We start from the raw sequence: 24544 nt of genomic DNA, 5'->3' as shown, positions 1-24544 counted from the left end.
GAACCGTAATAGTCTAGTAAAAACGATTGTTTTTTGTGTTGTATATTTTAAAGTGTTTTTTTTTTATTTGCTAGTCCTCACAGCACACTTGGACATAGTTCTGTTTCTGTTACATCTAAAAGAAACTGAAACACAAAGAGGTTATGTACTTTTCCATAATCACAGTGTCGAAGGTGTCTTTCCATTCAGTCACACCAGGACCAGCTGCCTAATTGATTCCTTTTCCCTGTATGGAGTTGACATCACATCGATACAATGAATTGTTAAATGAAACACAATATATTTAGACTTGAATAAGGTGTTTTCTATTTTTTTTATCTTTTGAAAGTCTGTAATTATAGAGCTGAAAGGGATAAGATAAAGCGATTATTTTTATAAATTACCAGAGATTACTGTGGAGATTATTTTCAGTTGTGCAGAATTAGGTATATAGAATTCTTAGAGAAAGGTGTTTCTAAAGAAAGATATCGATTCATGCTTTGCATTTTAATGATTTGAAGAAATGAATGAAAGTTAGGGCAGGCTGTTTAACTCATTGCTAGCAGGAAAAAATGACTTTCATAAACTCATTTTCCATCATTAATATCCAGAATGAAACATCTTGCTCTTTTAATGAACTTCTCCAGGGCCAGTGGGACTGACGTCCATCCCTTTGGTCTGACTTACATATTGTCAGTATTTGTATGCCCATTGTTCCAATAAATTGCCCGTGGCCCAGAGCCTTCCAGCTGCTGACTGTCTGCAGTCCCACATGGTAGAAAGACCTCAGGTCTCTCACTTGGAGCCGGGAAAGGCTATAAATTACTTCCCACCCTTCACAGCCAGACCCTCATCTGCAGATTTATGTCCTTTCCTGCCTGGAAGCCCCAGGGCTCTTGCTATATAGTACAACATGGAGGGATGTGCCATGCTGGTGATTCTGATGGACGCCAGCCCAGTTTCATAGGGAAGTTAGATAGAGAGACTGTTATCTCTGTAGCTTAGACACTGATCCAGGAGGAACAGATCTTGTCTTCCATATCTCCAAGGTAACAGTCAACAATCAACTAAGTGTTTATTAAGTACTTAATATATTCTAGGTACTGTGGTGATTTGGAGAAGGACATGGGACAGTGGTGGCAGAGAGATAAAGGGGTGTGTGTGTGTGTGTGTGTGTGTGTGTGTGTGTGTGTGTGTGTGTGTATTTGCCTGCCCTCATACTTGTCCCTTTCCCTGGGGAACAGCCATACCACCTCTTAGATTGTCCATACTCTGACCTTCACCTATCAGAACTTATCAGACTTGTTTCCCATTACTTAGTGGTTTTCAGGATGACGACTGGATAATCATACAGTCTGATTCCCCATTGATGCATGAATGGACAAGGATCACCCAAAGGCCCTTACCCTCCTGCCCCCTGGCCCAGCTGCCCAGTGCCTGCTGTTAGGCCTTTCTTTCTCTAGAGGTGAAAAAATGGGAGTAGCTTCCCTTGGTATACAGCCCCTATAGAGTGTATGTATATATGTGGGCAAGATGGAGAACACATATTCACCTGGTGTAGGATATGTGTGAGCCCCAAAGAAACATAAGCAATGAAGTGAGATCAACATAGATTAATAATGATGACAATGATGATTAAAATGATGATACTAACTGGCACTTATATAGCTCTTTAAGGTTTGCAAAGAACCTTACAAATATCTCTTTTGATCCTCACAACAACCCTGGTGCTATTATTAACCTTATTTTACAGATGAGGAAACAGAGGCAGATACCGGTTAAGTGATTAACCCAGGATCACACAGCTGGGTCATGTCTAAAACTGTACTTGGACTCAGGTCTTGTTGATTCTAGGCCTGGCCCTCCATTCATTGGCCACATAGCTACCCCTACTCACCACAAGAAAGGAAGAAAAGTCTGTTCTCCAACTGCCGCTACCCTCCTGAACTCTCCTTCATTCTGCTTATGAGTATGTATGGGCCAGTTTGGTCAGGGCTACAAGAACGCCAGGCTCACTATCTAACTTTCCCAATATGGTGCCCAGTTCAGTTCCTCTGATTCACATCTAGCTTTTCCTCTGGTCTCTCAGGGAGATCTCTGGAACATCTTTTAGGTGCCACCTGCATACTCCTAGGCCTCTCTAATTCTGGTGCCCAGTTTTCTTGATTGTACCAACATGCCTTCCCTCACCCCATATTTACATATGCACACTTCTTTTCTCTTATTTATATAGCGTATCGTGTGACTGAATAAAATCATTTGTGACAGTCAAATAATTCAACAACCCAAAGCTTTTTGTGGATCCAGAGTGATGTAACTTTGTTTCCAAGGTGAAACAACATATTTCTTTCTTCTTTAGCTGCACATAAGATTATAGATTTAGGACCTGTTCTCACAGCATTTTATGAGAAATTGTAGTTGTGATTCACCCTAAGACATCCCAGTTAGAAAGAATCTGTTTTTAAAAGTGACTGATAGATGTGCTAGTTGTCTCCCTTAGAATAAGGATGCTTTATTTTAAAAGAAGAACAAATAACTGGAGAGTGGTTTTACATAAAGAGTCAAAGCCATTTGTCATTAAAAAAGTTTTTGAGTGACAATTCAAGGATTTGAAAAATTTGATTTTGAATACGAACACAGTCTTATTCTGAACCCAAAGGTGACACTATCTGCCAACATTTTAGTTATGGTGAAAAATTTTAAAGTATGGTGCATGTCTTTCACTGAGGTAGTTTTAAACCGTTTATCATGGTCTCAGAATCATAGACTCTTAGAGCTGGAAAAGACCTAGAATGAACTAACTAGAATGAAACTTAAGTTCCTGAAAGTGTAAGGGATCCAACCCAGGCCATGTAGTGGGGACAGCATGTGGCAGAATGTGGTTAAATAATGAAATGAAATGAAATAATTAAATGTGATGTCACTGAATGATATAGGCTGTAAGGGGAGGAATTCAGTAGATAGCGATTAATGGCCTGGGATAGTCTAGACATGCTTTGTGGATGTGGGATTTGATTTGGGCCTTAAGATATGGACAGAATTTGGTCCCAAAGGAGAAAAGCAGTCCACTAATGAAAATAGCATGATCAAAGGCTAGGAAAAGAGGGGTGAAGTGCTCTGTGCAGGATTCAAGCTGAAGACTGGCCTTTGTGAAGTAGGTTGACACGTCTGTCTACCTGAGTCCCCTGGACAGATATGGGCATCCGTTCCTGTCATGCCCCAAATACCCTCTACTGCAGTGAGAGGTACAGTTTCTCTTTCTTTCTTCCTTCCCTTTTCTCTTGCTTTCTATTCTCAAGCAACAAGTAGTCCAGACAGAAAAGTATGCAGAGGAGCCATTCCCCTAAGAGGAGAAAAAGGGTGTAGCTGTCTGAAGATTTAAAAGCTCACCGAGGGATGGTGGCAAATTCTTAAAATTTTCAAAGTCACATAAAGAATGAAGAAGCAAAGAAAGATGGTGAAGGATGCATTCAGAAGCATCTCAGGCCATCATGTGAGAACAGAGTCAGGGCTGTGAAAGCTTATTCTGGGTAAGAAGAGTCAAGGATGAGAGGGTTTTTTGTTTGTTTAGTCATAGTGGCAAATGGTGATGGAGAGGAGGTAAAGCTTCTCTTCATTTTCCTATTTTTTCTGTCAAAGGGAACAAGCTTTGAACAGGTAAGGAGAGAAAAAACTTGATTAATTATTGAAACCCAAGATGAAGAAGGGAATGATAAGAGAGAAGTCTACTGCCCTTGATGAGTTCAGGTCGCCAGGCCCAGATGAACCCCATCCCTGGGTACTGAAAGAATGCGCAGATGTGATGGTTTGCCCCTCTCACTGATCTCTGAAAGGGTGTGCAGGATAGTAGGGTTACAGCAGCATCAGAAAAGGGTGAAATAGACTGATCAAAATGGGAATGAGAATGGATTCTACAGACCACAGACCCATGAGACTGACTTTGATTCCTAGCAAAAACCCGACAGTGTTATTGTGGAAGGGGTTGTTAATGAAAGTAGTTTTTAACCTTGTTTCCTGTTCAGTGTGGCCAGATTATAATGACATTACCCAAAGAGAGAGGTTAATAGTATGTCCTCACCAAGGCCTTCAGAGTCTCATCTCTAGGCTTAGCACAACAAGGAGCCCTGTGGCCGCAGCAGGGCTTCATCCAGACCAGATCTCGCAAGACCGAGCTCACTGCTTTTTCTTAATATGTTAGTGGGCCCAGCACCACAAAGGATTGCTATAGATACGGTTCCCCTGTATTTTAGCAGAGCATTTGGCTCTTATGGGAAGGCAGAGAGATGTGGGCTAGACAGCAGTGTAATTAGGCAGATTCAGGACCAGGTGGAAGGCTGTACCCAGTGAGCAGTCATCAGTGAATCAGAGGATTCACTTTGTTCAGGCAGACACACATATACATAGACATGTATTCATATTCACATAAATATGTGTATTGTAGACATGAAGAGAACTTCCCAATTAGGGCAATCTGGAAGAGGCATGGGCTGCTTCAGGATAGGGAAGCGTGGAGTAGGGAGGTGAGTCCCCTTCCCAGGAGGTATCCTGGCAAAAGCTGGCCGTCCATGTGTCAGACATAGTGTCTATCCCTGTGACTTCAGCTTTGCAATTCTTCCAGCTTGGCAATTCTGTGGCCATTTGTACTTTCTTTGATAATGGTGTCTTTACAGAAGCAATGATTTTTCTCCCAGTTTTGACCTAAAGAAGGTAGAAATTGGTAAATTTGGTTAGATGGCCATACAGGTCTCCTTGCTTGTCATTCAGGAATGTGTCTGGTCACCTTTTCTGCCATTATCATCACCCAGTCTGGTTTATTGGGCCCTCATTCATAGCCCCTACAAAACTGATGTAGATGGACATGCCCATCCTTTTCATAATTCTATAGAATATTAGATTGTGAGTCTTAACAGGGACCTGCGGAGCCCTGGCCTCTATGTGCCTTACCTTGAAGATGAATCCTACCTGTGACCTCCCTGATAAATGGTCACTCAACTTCTATTTGAAGTCCTCTGGTGACAAGGAACTCACTACCTTATGCTTTATATATGTAGAGAGTGATGGGGAGCTCTCTCTTCCATTCTGTATAGACCATACGTCCTAAGCACTTTCACATATATTTTGTCAAGAACAGATTCAAAAGAAATTACATTGTCACATAAATTGGTTTGAAATTGATTGTTCTGTCTGAGTGTTGTCCCAGAATCCTAGAGGGGAGAAGAAAACTTAGTGTAATTTGATTCTTTTCCAATTAAAACAACACATCAATTAAGAGAGCTCTGATAGAGAACCGCACTGGAAGTCCAGATTTCTTGTACTGAGGCATTAACATGCTATACTGAATTTTCTGATTTTTTGTGTGTTTTTGATACCAGACCTACATGTATGTGTATCCACATGATCTTAAGGTGTCACTTATTCATAAATTGACAAATGCTTTGGAAGAAGAATTATTGAGTTAGTGAGATGGCTCTGACTTGGTTCTTTAAGAGAAAACACAGTAATAAGTATTCCAGCCCCCTAGGACACACTTAGTAGATCATTACTCTAACTCGTTAATGACATCTAGAAATCCTACAGTTCATCTCCCTAAAGTCTAATTAAATCCAGGAAAAAGCTGATCTCCAAGAAATGTGTGCTGTTGGTCACCAGCGTATTTGGGATGAATGCAACCATCATTTTTGAACTCGATTCTCATTCAGTTTGTTGCATAATTAAACGTTCCCCTAATTCCTTCTCCGATGAGTCATTCTGGTGTGGAGGTGACCCTCGTTTCTCCAACTCTTATATTAGCATATGATTACCTCCATCTAGCAGGCCCCACTAAGCTGAGAAGGCTTGTTAACCGCCCAAGCCAAGTTTAGAGGAATGTACCTTTGGAATGTTGGCTACCGAGTGAGGATTTTATTTGAACCCTGGCAACTCATAGAATTACCTCTTCAGGCATGGAGGGATTGCAGTCTTTGCCAGGGGAGAGGTTATTCATGCTAAAGGGATTGTTAATCTTTGGAAGTATTTGAAATATCAAGCTCAACTAAAATAGTTGTTGCAACTCTTGTGCGTGTCTTTGAATTTCAAGTTCAGTATATATAGACAGATATAAGACAGATATCTGTGACATTTAAGAGGACTGGTTCTCTCTCACTAGATGCATCTCTGTCTGTGTTGAGTGGGCCTGCCTGGAAAACTATGAGCCACCAATGAACAGTAAGTGTCTTACCATTAAAAGTAGTTGTAAGAGGGGCGGCCAGGTAGCACAGCGAGTAAGAGCACCGGCTCCAGTGTTGAGAAGACCTGGAGATTGAATCCCAGGCTCAGACACTTAGCACCCACCCAGAAACACCTGGCCGTGCAACCTTGAGCAAGTTACTTAACCCCAATTGCTTAGGGGTGGCCAGGTGGCTCAGCGAGTAAGAGCACCGGCTCCAGTGTCGGGATGACCTGGATCAAATCCGGGCTCAGGTACTCAGCACCACACCCAGAAATAACTGGCTGTGTAACCTTGAGCAAGTTACTTAACCCCGATTGCTTTAAAAAAAAGTAGTTGGAAGAGATCCTAGCTAGCATTCTTTTTGACTTCTAGCGTCTTCCTAGCTCGCTCTCTCCTCATCTTGACTTGGAGACTGTGTGTCTGTCCTTCTGTTCACCTAACTTTGTACCTTGAGAGTGGGCACAGTGTTTTTGCCTTCTCATTGTATCCCCAGAGCTTAATACAGTACCTGGCACATAGTAGCCACTTAATAATACTGGTTAACTGACTTCCTCCTCTTTGTTGGCTTTGAGTATTATTTTTACCCTGTCCCAGCCCCTGTTCATACCTTGATTTCCCCAGTATTGCTTCCCAGTGTCTTTTCAAGCCAGCCACCACGCCTGCCACCTTTGGCTTTCAATGTTTCCCCCACCTGTTGGACTGATCACATGTGCCCTCTGGACTGGCAGGCAGTTCAGGTTCACCCTGGCTAAACTTGCCCCAACTTGGGGAATTTGTTTAGAGTTAGACACTTGCAAATGCTGCCTTTATTTTAGAATTCTTTTTTTCTTTAAAACAAGATATGGAAAGGTGAGGGGAATCAGTATGTTGAAGGTAGAAGAAGGTGATACCAAATATAAAGGGACAAAGGAGCCTTGAACACGTGGTGCTAAGTGAAGGATACAAGGCGCTTCCTGAAGAGAAGGAAGCAGCTGCTTGCTCTAAGGAATGGGGAGAGAGTACCAGCCAATCAGCTGGGCCTTCAATGGGCCAGACACAGGGGTTACAAGTACAAAGAACAAAACAGTCCTTACTCAGAAGGAGCTGCATTCGTTGGGAAAGATAGCAAGTACATGTACAAACATACACATCCAAGGTCATTTGGAGGGAGGGCTCACCAGGCATGTGGTGCTGCCATTGCAAAGCCATGGAGATGGGAGCTGAGAGTTTCATGAATGAGGAGCAGAGAGAGAAAAACGGAATGAGATCCAAGGAGACTGGAAGGATGAGTTGAACCAGGTTTTACAGATCTTTAAACAATAAAAAGGGGGATTTTCATTTAACGTTAGAAACAACAGGAAACCACTGGAGTTTATTGAGTAGGGCAATGCCGAGGTAAGATCTATACCTGAGGAAGTGATTTTGGCCTCAGTGTGTAGGATGCATGACCAATTAGGAGGCTCTTGTAATAATCTGGGTGGGAGGTCATGAGGGCTTGAATTGAGGGGGTAGCTTAGTGAAGAGAATGAGGTATCATGGTGATAGAAACAGTCAGGAGATGTGGGATGAAGGAGTGTGAGAGTCCAGGACGGTGCTGGGGGGACTGGACGGGTGGTGGTGCCGTTGGCCAAAATAGCAAAATCTAGAGAAAGGGAGGGTTTTGGGGAAAAGATAACCAGTTCAGCTTTGGTCATGTTGAGTTTAAAACATGTCTAGGATGTTTAGTTTGAAGTGTCCAGTGGGCGCCTGCTGTCTGACATCGTATGGTGCTTCCTACGTGCAAGGCACTGTGCTAAGGGCTTTGATGATGTGGAGAGGCTTAGGGCAGAGGCTGAGGAGTCATCAGACAGGGAGAAAAAGAACAGTCGCTCAGTAAATACTAAGACATGTGCCAGGCCTGGTGCTAAGAGGGTCAGATGCGTCTGAGGGAGGAGGATAGAAGTGAGGGGGTGGCTGGTGACTCCCCACTGAGGGGTACTGTGGCATCTATGTGCCCACGGGATGTGAATCGTGGGGTGCCATGTATCTAAGGCACGTACCCAGGATGTAACAGACCCTCTCCCAAGACTCCTCCACCCTGATCAACCACTCCCCTCTCATGGTGATTCCCATAGGCACATCAAGGCCTTCACAGGAATCTAGGAGACATTGCTGGATTGGGAAGTCTAGGCTCAGAAAAGGAGAACCTTTGTTTGCCTCTGAATGATTGAACGTGAGAGTTACAGAAGAAAGAGGGACCCGGGGGAAGGTAGCAGTTAAGAAGCTGATTGCAAGAACAAGATTTGGCTTTCTGTTGCTCAGTCGTTTCATCATGTCTGATTCTTCCTGACCCCATTTGGGGTTTTCTTGGCAAAGATACTGGAGGGGTTTGCCATTTCCTTCTCCAGCTCATTTTACAGATGAAGAAACTGAGGCAAACAGGGTAAAGTGACTTGCCCAGGGTCACGCAGCCAGTAAGTGTCTGAGGCTGGATTTGAACTCAGTAAGAGTCTACCTGACTCCAGACCAAGCACGTTATCACTGTCACCTAGCTGCCCCAGTCTCAAAGAAACAACAAAAAATATTTCTTTCTAGCTCAAAATTGTGTTCAAAGAGCCTGGAACATCATAGGTGCTATGCTGATGCTGATTTCCATTACTTTCGCCCTATAGAACAAATTCTCTAGACACAGAGAATTAAAGAGACAGTGAAATTTCAGGGCCGGAGATTCCTGAGTCTTGGGTATGCACGTGACAGGGACACGGACACCGTGGCCCTTACCTAAAAGAGTAATCTCCTCTAACGGCGGCCGTCTGCACTACTCATTTAACAAGGAGTCGCCTGCCTTCTAGCGCTATCTGCACGTTAAGTTGTCTCCATCTTGTTTCCCCAGGGACACAGTGGCTCTGATGGAGCTTCTCAGGCAGCCCCATTGGACCCGGAGCGGTGCTGTGAAGGGAACAGGGTCCATTCACATGAGGGCTGGGGGACTGTGGGAGCAGCCTCCTAGAGAGGAATCGGGAGCATGTGGGGAAGGGGCAGGAAGAAGGAGGAGGAGTGTCATGAGTGGTGGCAAGGCCACAAAAATGAGAAGTGGAGAGCCTATAAGGAAGCCCTTGCTGGCTGCAGTGTTAATCCAATTTACTTCAATTCACCAGGCATTGATGGAATCACAGCTGCACTCCTGTAGGCTCTGGGAAAGAGATCAAGTTAGGTCAAATGTGGTTCTTACCCTTACGGAACTTATATAATACAAATAATGCACAAGGAAAGTCAAATCAAGAAGCAGCTCAACTGCTAGAGTGCTGGGCCTGGAGTCAGGGGGACCCGAAGTGAAGTCTGGTCTCAGATATTCACTAGCTGTGTGACCCTGGGAAAGTCACTTCACCCTGCTGGCTTCAGTTTCCTCATTTGTAAAATGATCTGGAGAAGGCAATGGCAAACAGCTCCAATATCTCTGCCAAGAGAACCTGAAATGGGGTCAGGAAGAATCTGACACGATTGAAACAGTAACAGCAACAACACAATGGACACTATGCTAAGTGCTGGGCACACAAAGAAAGGTAAAGAACAGTTCCTGCCCTTGAGAAGCTTATAGTCTAACAGAGAGGGGACGCTCGACCAGGGGTAGGAACAAGGCGATGCATGGCAACGTGGGACCACCACCAACTAGGGGCATCGGGAGAGCCTCACAGAGGAAGCGTGGGTGGGTGATCTTAGCTCTACAATCATTAGACGTAGACTCGTTAGCCGCCTGCTTCATTATTTTTGCTAGACTGCAGAGATCATCAAATTGGACACAATTAGTAATCAGTGTCTTAGAAACTTAAATTAAGTAGATTAGTAAATGACAAATACAGAGGATAAAACTTAAGAAGTAAAATGATAATGGCTTTTCATGTGGAGCTTTGCTATATAACGAAAATTCTGTGTGTTTTTTATTCCATGAAACCATCATTCATTCATTCATTCACTCATTTGTTCATTCATATATATATAAATATATATGTACACACACACACACACACACACACACACACACACATATATATATCTTTGTCTTTAGAAATTTGCATTGTATCAGTCTGTGGCATAAAGCACTGAATTCTCTGGTGATACCACAAAGAGAGTGGTTTTATTCACAAAAAATCCATGTGATCTAACCCCTTCGTTTTATAGTGGTGGGGGTATGCAGGGGGAGAACTGGGGCCAAGAGAAGAAAGGCATTTGCTCAAGGCATAGAGGTCCCCGGGAATGTGTTTCCATCTTTATTGGTGAGACCCTCTGCAGGGGACCCGTGCAGTGGAGTGCAGACTCTAGTAGGCTTCTGGCATGTTTATGGTAACAAGGCTGCAGTCCAAGGACCTGCTGGGCAATGTGCAGGGGAACTCATAAGCAGCAATATCTCTACTAGGAGACACATTTTCCGACCATGGGGACTTATGTAATGGATGAAAATACAAAATGGCACCAGTCCTATGTGGCCCTGCCATTTTCATAGTGACAGTTTCAGAAAAGGTGACAAAGGATCATACACCTCTTAGAAATCTTCAGATATTAATTTAACTATTGGTATCATCAAGGTAAGGTATGTATCCAGTGACCAGTGAGCTGATATATCATTGGAGGAATGGAGTCACACATACACACACACACACACATACATATATATATATATATATATATAGAGAGAGAGAGAGAGAGAGAGAGAGAGAGAGAGAGAGAGAGAGAGAGAGAGAGAGAGAGAGAGAGAGAGGTTCTTGCAATAAATAAGGCCCAGGAAGCCTCATAACAGCCCACGGGATCCCTTTGGAGAGTCAGAGGAGGGGGTTGGCAAAGTTGGTTTCTTTATGTAGTCAAAGGCTTCTCATGGGATACCAAGTCATCCCACATTGTGTTTTTCATAAGGAACATAAGCCAAAAGACTGTTTCGTAAAGTAACAACAGTGGCAGAAAATTAAAAGTAGAGAAGTTACATAGTGAACTTCACAAGATTGTCCAAGCTAAGTGGATATATGTGTGTATACTGACACATAGGCATATATACACAATGTATGTACTGACATATATATACGACATGCATATATGTACATATGCTTCTACACAGGCATATATATGTATATATGCCCATATACATAAACACAAACTGACATATATATATGTGAATAGGAGAGGTTGTTAAAAATATGTTGGAAAACATAGTTTGAGTCACAAGTTCATAGTTTTATGTACAATTCTCTTTCCTTTTTCATATGTGAAAATATTCATATTGCTTAAATTCATAATGAAAAAGAAAACATTTCAGAAATGAAAAAGAATAAAGACTTTTAGATAAATAAATAAAGTCCTATACCTCTGAGACAGAAAGCACTGGACTTCGCAAGTATGAAATCCCATCATAAAAATGAAATTGGCTTTCTTAACATACAGAAAATGATTGGTTACTGACACAGGAGCTATTTCAAAATCAGCCATCTGTGTACAGTCAGGCTATTGACTGCCTAGACCAAAGTTCAATATCAATGTCAAGCTGAAGAAAGAATTCAAAGTTGAAAAGAAAACTCGCCTTGTAATCAGAATTCCAACGTGACCATTTTAAACAAGTCATTGAAATGAGAAACTGGAAGTGAATGAAAGAAAAGAGATTGGGATGGCATAGTGGAAAGAAGGCTAACCTTGGAATCAGGAAAAACTGAGTTCAAGTCTGCCTTTGACAAATATTAGCTCTGTGATTATGGGAGATTCACTTAACCTCCAAGGAACCCTAGACAGTCCCTCAAGACAGTAAGACAAGTTGCTATTCTATACCAGTGGAGGGAATTTCACACCAGAATTTCCTGATAAAGAATATATTTTATTACATGATTATGTAATAATTATATAATAATACAAAGCCAAGCAGATATGTCATTACCAAGTGTCATGAAAGATGTCCTGGGCAAAGAACAAATGAGGGAAGAACCCTTTAGGCATTCCTGTTTGTAAATATTGAATGCATCAACCCTTAGAATATTGAAGAGCCTTCTCAGTGAGCTCCATGGTCTTTGGGTCCCACAAATAGATTATGAGCTCCTTGAAGACAGGGACTGTCTTTTGCCTCTTTCCTATTGTTTGGCCCATGGCAGGCACTTAACAAATGTTTTTTTTGACTAATCTAGTCTTCTAGGTTACTTTATTTGACAGATTAAGACACTGAGGCTCAGCCAGGTCATGTCCTTGCACACAGATATATCAGGATGGGAACAGGGACAAGAATCACACAGAATAAGGTGGATGAATTGTGATCTGTACCTGTAGGGAACAGTCCATCAAAGTATGGAATTTTAGAGGGGACGACATTATCAGGAGAATTTCCTTATGGTGATTAACATATTCTCCCCCCCCCCCCCCCAAGCTGTGTGTTAAACACCGTGCTAAGTGCTGGGAATACAAACACAAGAGAAGAGCCTGTCCCTGTCCTCAAGGTGCTTCCATTCTAATGGGAGGGAGGGCAGCACATGAAAAGAAACTGAAAAAGGAGATGCCCCATGCAGGTTGTAATGGACCAGCCAGCTTGCAAGCCTGGTGAGGAGTGAGGAGATGCTTGGCTCGGACACCTCCTTAAATGCCCTTTCTATAAGCAGCCGTCCAGTCTTAGGAGGGGCTGCAGGGGCAGAGGGGCCTTATCAGGTGTGAATTCCAGCAGTGACATGATCTTTCAGGATGCAGAGATTTCTGGGATATGATATAGTAGTCAGGAGTGCAGTCCTGGTAAATAAAATATGCTTGTTGACTGGCCTTAGAGATCATCAATCCAACGACCTCATTTTGCAAGTGAAGAAATTGGGACCAGAGAAATTACATGATCTGCAGGATCACACAGCAAGGTTGCTAGTTGTAGAGTCTAGGCTCTATAGAAAGTCTCTAAGCTAGATAAAATTCCAGATTAAAATAAGCTTAGTTTGATTGTAAATGCCACTTTTTCCCCCTGGAAAGTAGCCTAATGTGATTTTCAGTCTGTAACGCTTATTATCTCTGCTTAAGTTAGACCTATTTTATTGCATATTCTGATGGACTTTTGTCTCTGGTACCATATCCTAAAAAAGTAAAGCTTAACTATTTTCTCCAGAAAATGTTCCTTTCTGTTATAAAAAATTTGCTCCTGCCTAGCACCAAAAATGAGCATGGTAATCTACTATCTGAATTTTAAGAACTACTGAATAGATTTTTAAAAGTGCACATTTTGTAGTTGGATACACAATTCCTTTTTCATTTTTAATAAATAAAAGAGATGTTGGGAGAATTTCTTTTAGCAAAATTAATTGTGTTCCAATATTTAGGTTCTTTTATAGTTATTTTTCTACAAACATTTGCTGTTTCCCATAAAAGGAAACATTTCTTTATGAAGTCTTGGGATGGCACTATTCTTGTCCTATATATTTGTATTATCAATTAGAGGTTGCTTTTTTCAATTATAGCTTTCAAGTCCCTCTTCAAAGTTTCATTTCTTCTCTAGTTTCAGTTAATCTTGGACATAATGGATGTATGGATTTATCCAGGCTCCTGCCTTGTCTAGGGAGTTAATCCTTTATCACATATCATTCTTGTGAAATCCCAGCTGCCAAGTGTAATAGTTATTCCTTTTGTTTAAAAGGATAAAGTTGGGGAGTGGTGACTTGAATTGTTATTTATCTGTCCTAATGGAAGGAAGCATTTGGAGAGAAAATATAAAAGTGTCCAGAACTTTCCTTCAGCTTTGAGGCTAGGAAATAAAAGATGTGAAATAGAGATGAAGGGAATCTCCAAGAAGGGCCTGGTAATTGCAATAATAAATTTAGCCATTCTTTCCTCCTCCTTTCATGAATACTGCCTTCTCTCCCTTTTTTACCTTTATACCAATGGGCAACAAAGACATTGCTGAAAAGTGAGTCCTGCCTTTTGGATTCTAGGTGGCAAAAGCAGAAGGTAAATAGTATCTTACTAAGAAAGTTGTTCCCTGGTAACGGAAGGGAAGTTTGCCTGGAGAATGTGGGAAACAAGAAAGACCCACCTAGCGGTCTTTAGGAAGTGGTTCATCAGAGTGTGGGCTGCTTGAGGAATGGACTTTTTGTCTTTCTTTGTAGCCCCAGAATGTAGCACATTGTCTGGCCCATAGTGGGTGCCTAACAAATAATTGTTGCCTCAGCTTCACTTGGCCTCCCAAACATGCAGGGAATTTAGAATGAACTATTAATGGATTGGGACTGTATTTGACCTTTGCTTATCTCTGGTTTGTTCTGCTACCTGGGGGTTTTCCATTCCAGGTGGTATGGGACCACTAAACCGGGATGCAAGCCGCCGTCACTACTTAAGTGACAAAGATGAGGCAGAAGACCTCTTGGATTCCCAAGAAAGGATGGAATCACAGTAGCATATTTGTGAAGGGTTCAAGAAAGAAATAAGGATTAGAGTGTAGAATTTATGGCCCTGCTGGGCAGAAATAATTGGCAGAATAGAAAAACTTGTATCCACAGTGGCAAGTCTCATCAAAGAAACAAAAGAGAGAACATCTGATTGGGAACACAAATGCACAGAAGTGAAAGAGAATCTGGAAGAAGAGAAGCAAAAAGCAATAATGTTATAAGAAAACATGTTCTCTTTACAATCAAGACATATTGATCTTGAATACAAAATGTGGCAAGAGAACGTAAGGATTTATGGGTCTCCCAGAAAAATATAAGTGAAAAAACCTGAAAATCATATTGCATGAAGTAATACAAGAAAACCACTTGTACCATTGAAAGAGAAACAAAGTACCATTTGAAGACTCTGATTCCTCACTCCCTACCCCAGGAAAAAGCCCCAGGAAACAATCTATGTTGCAAACTGTAAGACACATGGTGGTTTAATGACCAATTCTAAGTGACAGGAGAAAGGTCTTAAAATATAGAGGAATTTCATATAGCATAAGCATATTCTTTTTAAAAAAATTTTTTTTAAAGCAATCGGGGTTAAGTAACTTGCTCAAGGTTACACGGCCACGTGTTTCTGGGTGGGTGCTAAGTGTCTGAGCCCAGATTCGATCCCCAGGTCATCCCGACTCTGGAGCTGGTGCTCCTACTCACTGTGCTACCTGGCCGCCCCAGCATAAGCATATTCTGTAACCTATAGAAACCATAGAAAAGAATGGAATAATGTATTCTGAAGATCACAGGAGCTGAAGGTGCTACTGAATGTGACATACCTTGGAGACATCAACCTAAACATCAGTGACAAAAGATGGGCCATTCAATAAAGGAGAGGCTTTTGAAACATTGGCTACACCCCCACCAAAAACAAACAAACAAACAAACAAACACAAGCCGGTTATTTGCTTTGCCCCCAACGGTATACTTATTTTAAAAAATATTTTGATAATTTTATTTCAGTATCATTGGTTTCCTTTGTATTCCTATGTGTTTTATTTTATGACTTTAACGACATGATCCTGAGAAGGGAGTCCATAGTCATCAGCAAACTGCCAGAGGGGCCCATGACACCAGTCAGGTTAAGAAGCTTCAGTCTAGTCTGATTCACTCTTGTTTGTTCAGGGGAGGAACCTGAGGTCCAGAGCCACCTGATTCCCCCGAGGTTGCACTTGTAACTTGATAAGGACATGCTTTTCTTATCATTATTGATTTTGACATTCATACGCCGTAAAGTAAGCCCACCGTGAAACCTGACCATGGCTAAGATCCGATTCAAAGTTACCGAAAAGGCGAAACTGCTGAATATTTTTGAAGAAATACAATTTTGTTGCCTTTCTCTTCCATATAATGAGCGATTTAGTTGTGATTGTGTCTTTATTTACTCTGAAATAATTCATCATCCTTCCTCCCATGCTTGTTTCCTCTATTGATGTATTTGGCAAACTTTTTTCCACTAGTGCTAAGGTGAATTTTGTTTTTTAATAACCCTCCTTCCCTTGCCTCTGTCCGTATCAGTACTTTATTTGTACACGAGTGCTCTGACTTTTAGAAGAGTCTTAGTTATTACTGAATCTGCATTAGCAGGATCCCAGCTTTTTCTCGGTCTAACTATAATAGATTTGCAAATCAAGAAATGGTGCCAAACTTTTTTTCTATGAACAGAATAATTAATTTTTTTGTGGAAAGTTATTTATTTTTAATAGTCTTTACATAGATGAGCGACCCTTCCAAAAATATTGTACTAACTTGATAGACCTTCTTGCATTTATTTTCCATAGTGGAGCTTAGGCAATCTGATGAAGGAAATTTTAAAGTTGTTACAAAGCAGTGATAGTCTTCATAATGGCCTTCCAAACAAAAGTAATTGATGTAAGTTTTCAGCTGTAGTACGGATTGGAAGCACTTATCTCAGTTATATCCTCCAAAGACTTAGGATGTGTCTTTTGGAAGGTGAGAAATGGACTGACAAGTTCACAGAATCCCTTCTCTCCCACTGCTAGTTTTCAAACTCCTTTTCTCACTCATTGTTTTTATTTGTAATTATATAAAGCTGTTAGACCACTAGGGTATTTGAAGCTTAATGCCAGAAACGTTGTGACTTTTGGCAACTGTTTTAGTGCTTGCTGCTTCTTTTCCATTTTCATTTTCCCCTAGAGTGGGAAAGGAGGGGTTGTAGAGATGAGATAAAGAAAAGATTCCTTACTGGGAACTAAATAAGAGTAGAAGGGCACAGTTTCTTCAAGTATTGCCCCTTCTTTGCATGAGTTTTCTTTGAGATTAAGAGAGTATAGCATTTTATAATTAATTTTGGTAAATAAGGATGGAATTGGGCCTTTTGTTCAAGGTTCAGATTTGATTTGAATGAAATTTAACATAATTGGGATTGTGAAAATGCAGTTAACTTTAATTTTAGATTTTATGTGTGTGTGTTTGAACTATATGCAAAATTGTCAGTATTGCTGAATAAATGAGACATTTCTTACAGAAAATAGGTTTTACTAAACATTTAGTGTTAGACCTTGTGCTTTCGATCACCACACTGGTGCTACCAGTTCAAGTGATCTTTGAACTCTTTATGGTTCAAATTCCATTCTTTTCTTTCACTGAATCATTTTTTTCTAGCTACCTTTTGAGGAAATCTTGAGATTCTATATCCCTTTTGCTTCCCAGCACTGACCATCATGACAATTACCACCCTTGTTACCACCACAGATTCAGAAATGGTTTCTAAATAATTTCCTTCTCAAATGTTGTATTCCAGAAGCCCACCAATGGAAAAAAGTCACCAGCTTTCACCATAGATTGTCCCTCTAATGACATACTATCTTTGCTTTCAAGGTTATCCAAAATTATGAATGGTTTTATATTACACGCCAATGAAAGACATCAAGAAATTATATTTTTAAAAAAGTGTTAGTATAGAATACATCTTTGTTAGCAGAATTTATGAGTGTATTTAGTAATGTCTTAAATTCTGAAGAAAATGGCATCTTTAGGATAGCCAGATCTGTAAAGAAATTTTTCTTTGGATAAATGAGCTCTAAGGGATATGGTTTTAAGTTCAAGGAACAGGTCTAGTTTCTTTTAAACAAAATTAGATAGCAGTTTATTCCTTAGAGTATCCATTTACCTTCTGTTGGAGGCATACACATGTTTTTACATCTGTACATGTACTGGATATGTGATCCCTGTAAAAATCATTATTTCTTCTGTTATCTGTTTGTACCCTGCCCAAAATGACTTTTTTCAAACTATTGACGTTTTAATCTGATTATTTCAGTTTGATTTGCCTTACTATTAAAAGTAATTTTAATAGTCTATCCTTTAATATCTTTTAATAGTCTATCCCATTGTGGTAATGATATAACCTGGGTCTTTTCGTTTTAGGTCTTTGTAATATAATGATACAATCTGGGGCTTTTGTTTTAACTAGGTTGTTACTCACACAGTGGGTAGAGATTGTTCTTAAAATCCTTCTAGCTCATTAATGTCTGTCAGAGCTTGTGCTCTGCTCAGCAAAACCTTTGAGAAGCATTTTCCTGTGCAAGACCAGATAGGCGGAGGATCCCCCAAAGACGGGCTGTGTATCTAAATGTTCCCATTGTAAAGCTTCATTGTGCCAATGGCATTGATCTTTGGAACATCAGATGGTCTCTCTTGTGAGATAACCTGTCCTTCAGAAGAGATTGCCTTAGTTATTCACATACCAAGAATAAACCAGGTGAAGAATGCACATTGCCCAGATTACAGTTTACAGCTGGATGGGCAACAATTGGCTATGTTTCAGTACATTGGATAGATCCTTAATTGAGAACTGAGAGGGAGATAATGGGTAACAATGGCAGGGACTAAGAAAGTGCAGGTAGGAGTAGCAGGAATGATGAGAATGCAGATAAATATTATCCATGAATCCAGCTGAACCTTTTAAAAATCATATCCTGAAATTGAACTTAATAATTAATGCTAGTGAAGACAACAAATATCAACTTTGAAATTTTAAAAAACACTTGACATTTTCCTTTTTCCTTACTCTTTCTAAACTTGTTTTCAATTAATGATGGTGTTTGTTGTTTAAAATTCAGAAGTGAACATTGTCATTCATTCTTGCAACCTCAGATAAAATGGGTTCTCACTAAATATCACATGATGATAATGGTAGTGATTATTAGATACAGCAGATTGATGATCATGGATAAATGTTTCAGCCACAGAGATTCCTGGAGACCATCTTTTTTTTTTTTTTTAAGCAATTGGGGTTAAGTAACTTGCTCAAGGTTACACGGCCAGTTATTTCTGGGTGTGGTGCTAAGTATCTGCTCCTGGATTTGATCCCCAGGTCATCCCGACATTGGAGCCAGTGCTCTTACTCGCTGAGCCATCTGGCCATCCCAAGACCATCTTTTTAAAATGTTGAGAGGTCACAGTTTGCGTTGATGAAATGTATCAAATGGGAATACCTACGTGGACAAAATCGGATTCTTGAAGTATCAGAAATCTGTTGGGAGAATAGTAATACTGTTTTCTGTTCCTTGATTCTTGTCAGTCAACAAAGATGTATAGCTACCCTGATTGTTTTTATAATGATTTATCAATCTCTTTATACGATAATCTGCCCTTTAATCTAGCATTCAGTACCAGCCCACTAAGTGTAGTCTGTCCTTTTCCAAACGTACACATATGTATTTATATGTATGTATGTATGTATATATGGATAGCTTTGTCTTTTCTCTTTCACAGTCCATAATACAATTCTGGGGTTATTGATAGGTGCTAAATAGAATTTAGGATTGGTTGACTAAAGCTTCTTTCTTTCCTTCATCTTGCTCTATGAGGACTTTTTGATTGTTTGGTTCAGCTCTAGAAAAATAATTTGCCATGTATGTTCGAACTCTCATTCCAAGATACTTCAGAAGACTATAGATGATATGTCCCATAGCTGAGACCCAAAATTAAATACAGTTGGAGAAATGTGTATTCCTCGACATCTGACTTAAAGATTGGCAGTGTCTTCCCTACATTTGGAGGTACAGTTACAGCTAAAATGAAAAAAAAAAGATGTATGGAGAAGCCACCAAATATTCCCTTTGTAAGTTCTTAGGAATTTAAATGATATAGTTGGAGCTTAACTGGGTGTTGGTTTAGGGGCTCAGGAAACATAGACAAGGGTCCTGGGGGGTTGGACTGGGGAATGTGGAGTAGAAACAATGAGCTCTGCCTGCCTCACTCTTATGCCAGGTGTAAGTTGTGGTGAGGGTCACATGCATGTTTTATCCCATCCTTTGCACATCTTTTCTGAAACTGCTCTGAGGACCCAGTGGTGTACAAACCTTGGAAATACAGGAGCCAAGAAGATATATCATTATGCAGTCTATTGTGTGTTTGTCCTTGCTCCTATCATGTTCAAGCCCATAGAGATGTTTCTTCAGGCAGTTTATGGGAATCTGGTCTCTTAACTATGGATGGAAAAGCCAGGAGATTCCAAAAAGAAAACATTTTTACATTTTAATAAGGTTTAAATCAGACTTCTTTTTCTCAGGAGTCGTGTTCAACCCATACACGTATATGTGTGTTGAATTATTCTGCCACATAATAATTAGTATATTCAATTAGCAGAATGCATCTTATTTTTAAAGTGTTCACATTTTCAGTAATTTAGCTACTCTTTAAAAACTTGACCTTATTAGTCAAGAATGGGAACTTGGAAGTAATTGGAATGTAAACAGCCACTCCTCTGAGTGGGTCAAAATTTACTTTATGGACTAAGTCTGTATATTTTGAATCGCTGGAGTGTTTTGCATTATTTTTTGTCTGTTAAATGAAAGCTTGTGGATACATCAGCTCAAGGGTATGACCAATAACCGAATGTAATGATATCCAAGTCTTCATGTCCTTACCATCTTTTTTAACAACTAAAAACACTGCTCACCATTACTTTTTGAAAGGATTTAGCCTATAGATGTAAAATTTAAATTTCTAACCATCTGTCATTTGTAACATTAGACCCATTCCACTTTTATAAAGGTTCATTTCTAATTTTACTCAACATCTATTGCAGTCAGCACATATGTACTCATAACTTTGTAGTTAGTGGGGTGGATGGATGGAGGCAGTTAGTCATCCATCAATACATACTGAAGTTAGGATAAGCGGCCTAACTCTGTACCTTCACCATTGTACTTGTAAGGACAGAAACATTTGGTCTCTTTCCCTCTATTTTCCCTTCCATTTTCCCTACTCTTTTCTCTCACCCTCTTTCTTTCTTCCTTGGGCCTTTCCTCTCCCTCTCTTCTCCCTTCCCTCTTGTTCTTCCCTTTCTTCCTTCTTTTTCTGTCTTCATCCCTTCCCCTTCCCCCTCTTCCTCTTCTCTTCTTCTTCCCTTTGCATGGCTGGTAAGTTGAAATAGATCTAACTTTTTTTTTTCTAAAGAGGATATTGAATTTTTATTTATATTTTAAGAAGAGATTAAGTTCTAAAACTTTGAAACTTTTGATGTGAGGATTGTCAGTTTTGCAATTGAGATGCTGCAGATGCCTGTGGACATAATGAAACTCTTTGCAAATCATTACTTATTTTTTATTTACTAATTAAACTTTAAGCTTGGTTCTTGGCACATTATTAGATATCATACTATTGTAAGACATTGGAAAATCTTTTTTTCTTGTGCAAGTATACACATTGTATAGTGCCTTCAAATGCTAAAATGTTATTCTAGGGGAGAATAATTTTTAAGTGAATATGTGTCTTAGTTTTCTCGCAAAATTTTAAAGATGTGTCTCTTCATTCTCTGTTTACATCCTGCAAATTCAGTCCAGTTTTGCATCATTTTATCCTTCTTATATGTTTATTGACTTGTTTTGACTTAGCCCTGAGGTTTTGAAGAGTGAGCCCTATGGGGAGAAGGCTGATATCTGGGCTGCAGGCTGCATCCTCTATCAGATGGCGACGCTGAACCCGCCCTTCTACAGTACCAACATGCTCTCCTTAGCAACGAAAGTAAGCAGACTTAACAGCACTAACTCATCTCGGGCTCCTTGGAGGGCTAGCGCTTTCCTTCTAAAAGGAATGCATGTGATTTTAAGAGATTGTCAAGAGACGAGGCTGATTAAATTGAATATAAAGGTATCCTGACTTTTCTCCTATCTTCTAGTAACCACATATCACCGACAGCTGTAATATATCTCCCTATAATTTAAATTTAAAAATTCAGCCTCCCGAATTATATTTAGAAAATTATGTTGACATTCAGTTCATCTTAAAATTCTACTTTAATGTAGGTCTGAACTTAATTATACCATAACCTGCATTTCCAGATGTTTTGTTCAATCCAAAGTAATTTATTGATAAGGTGTGATGTGGTACGGCATGATATGATGTAATCTAATATAATATGATGTTATATTATATAATGTAATTTAATGTAAATATATTACAACACGGCGTAATATAAATTTTGTGGTATTAATTATCCCTGACTGCTTCACCTTCATTATTCTTTCATGTTGTCTTAAATGTCCCACCAAAGAAAAATATGAGCATTTTATTAGAGAAGATGGAATATATGCTCCCTTTAACCATTCTGTTTCTTTTGCAGATAGTAGAGGCAGTATATGAACCAGTCCAAGAAGGAATCTACTCTGAAAAAGTGACAGTTATAATCAGCAGGTAATATACTTATGGATTTTCACGGATTTTTACAAAGAGAGACCACGAGGGGATGACTCACCCCCAACAGCCTTCCAAACTAATGGGTAAATGATGAATAAGCGAGCAGGGTTTGCTTAAACTGTTAATGTCACATAATGGTGAATACTGTCAGCTACTGATTTATTGAAAATAGTAATTACAATTCAACCCCAGTTATCTGACTAATTTGAGTTTTTTTAATTTAAAATTATGTATTATGAAATTTGCAATCATCAACAAACCAGTATTTCAGCATGCAAAGAACCAAAAAACCAAGATTGTATATGAAACTCTACTTTGTTATGTATCAGTTGCTTTTAATAACAGCCCACATGTAGCTTAACACACTGGTCATTAAATTGCCTGGTTTCTTTTAAACCTTCTCCTTTTCTCCTCTGTGCATTTTAATTGTCTTATAAATGTTTGTTGTTGGCTGCATCTCTATCAATACCCACTAACTCAGTCAGTCCGAAATAATTTATTCAGGGCCTACTGTGTACCAGGCACTCTGCTCTTTCCTCTCCTCCTTATTCCCCAAAGAAACCTTGTGTCATAGCAATCAGACACAAGAATAATCAAGCAAAGCAGGTCAGCACATAGGCCAAGTCTGAAAACTCTGCCCCTCTCAGCTAAGATGGGACGGCTCACTTCGTTTTGTTCGGCCTTTCCCTTTGATGGGCACCCATTTTGTTTTTAGTTCTTTGCTTTAAAAGAGGGAAATAATAGCACCTCCCTTCCAAGGCTTTGTGAGGGTCAAATGTGATGATATTTGTCAGTGCTCAGCAGAGTAAGCTCTGTACATGTTTTAGCTGCTTTTGTCTTGGTCACAGTTAAGATGGTTTGTCTGGGTCTCTCTCTGGCCTTGCACACAGTAGGCACTTAATAAATGTTTACTGAATTGAATTATTTGCTTTTGGCCCAGTCTTCTTTAAAACAAGTAGATAATAGATTCTCCAGAGATGTCAATACTATCTACATATGTGCTTGTGTATATATAACGTGTATGTATGTATTATATATACTATACATGTATGTATATGTGTACATATATGTATACAAATACATTCATAATTTCCATTCTTCTTATAGCTAGCTGTCCGACCATTTGCATAAGGAGGGGAGGTAGAGAATAGTGGGGATTTTGCCATGACGTTGCTCTTACACTCTTGAACCTTAGTTCCAAGAGTTCAGATGTAAGGCCTACAGCACTGCTGACTGCTGTCCAAACTAGCTAGAAATGTAATTCGGAAATTTTTTTAACAAGACAAACAAAAATGTATCAAAGCAGACATCACATCGCATCTAAAAGCGAAGTCGATATGCGTCCCACAGGGATTGTTATGACTGGATGAGTGACCCCATTTCTGTTTGAGTTTGGCACCACTGGCCTCGGCCATACCATTTCCTGGCAGACTCCCTTATTCTCCTTTTAGAATTCTTCTTGATTTCACTATGGATTTCTCCAGATCAAGTTTGTCTGCTTCTCTAGTTGGCCCTGGTATCTTCCCACTTTCCCTTTCTACACAGACTTGTCCTTGATAGCTCCCCAAGTTCACCCTCCTCAAGTCTGCTTTTTTTTCCTTTCCCTCCTGTTGGCACATGGGATGCACATTCATATTCTGTTGTTGTGACACTTTTTTTGAATATTTTTTTTCCTAAGTGGGAGAATAACTTAGCAACCTCAGAGAGTCTGGGGGAGCAAGGAGATAAATCTCGCCAGTCTGCCAGGCACCTCGGTCGCTATTTTTACCCCTTTGTAGTTTGTTGGATATTACTTTCTGTTTACTTTGCCAGTTCATATAAAAGAACATGGAAAAATGTTTCCACTTCTGTGCAAAATATTCAGATCAGTTTATTCTTTTGTCTCTGTTCTTCGTTACCTAAGTTTGCTGATATTTTTTTAGGGGGGAAGCATTCACGAATAGCAAAATTATTTTTTCAGATCATTTTAAAGATAAGAAGATCTTGAAAAATACAGAAGCCACAAAAGTGTGGAATTAAAAAAATTGCCCCCAAAATGTGATGAACAAAACTGGATGACACTTCCACCAAACCATTCCATCCACTAAGTTCTTCATACGAGGCTTCCCAGAACAAAACTGCAAAGTGCAGTGAGAGGGGAGATCTCTCTCCTTGCTCTTCTCTCACCCCCACGCATGTAAATCTCAGATTACTTTCTTAAATCTTCTTAGTTGGGTCAGATAATCCAATCAATAGTCTACCCTCTGTGAAGTTCCTGCTGGGCATTCTGATACCCGGAAAGGTCCTGAATTTTACCTCAATTTGACCA

At 40.0% G+C, this 24544-nt stretch overlaps 1 protein-coding gene across 9 annotated transcripts in view; it reads left to right on the top strand.

Annotated features, from left to right (window-relative positions):
- Positions 1 to 24544, top strand: part of NEK10 (NIMA related kinase 10) — a 211086-nt gene that overhangs the window by 110205 nt on the left and 76337 nt on the right. For all 9 annotated transcript variants that reach the window (XM_069088526.1, XM_069088523.1, XM_069088527.1 and 6 more), the window contains 2 exons: positions 21435 to 21564; positions 22163 to 22233. In XM_069088526.1, the coding sequence (XP_068944627.1) occupies positions 21435 to 21564; positions 22163 to 22233 (201 nt within the window). The remainder of the gene's footprint in view (positions 1 to 21434; positions 21565 to 22162; positions 22234 to 24544) is intronic.

The sequence above is a fragment of the Petaurus breviceps genome, unplaced genomic scaffold, assembly GCF_028583685.1.
Source record: "Petaurus breviceps papuanus isolate PSGF00001 unplaced genomic scaffold, PetGlider_PUasm1.0 185, whole genome shotgun sequence".
In the NCBI taxonomy this organism is placed as follows: domain Eukaryota; kingdom Metazoa; phylum Chordata; class Mammalia; order Diprotodontia; family Petauridae; genus Petaurus; species Petaurus breviceps.
This window is presented reverse-complemented; position numbering and strand designations above follow the sequence as displayed.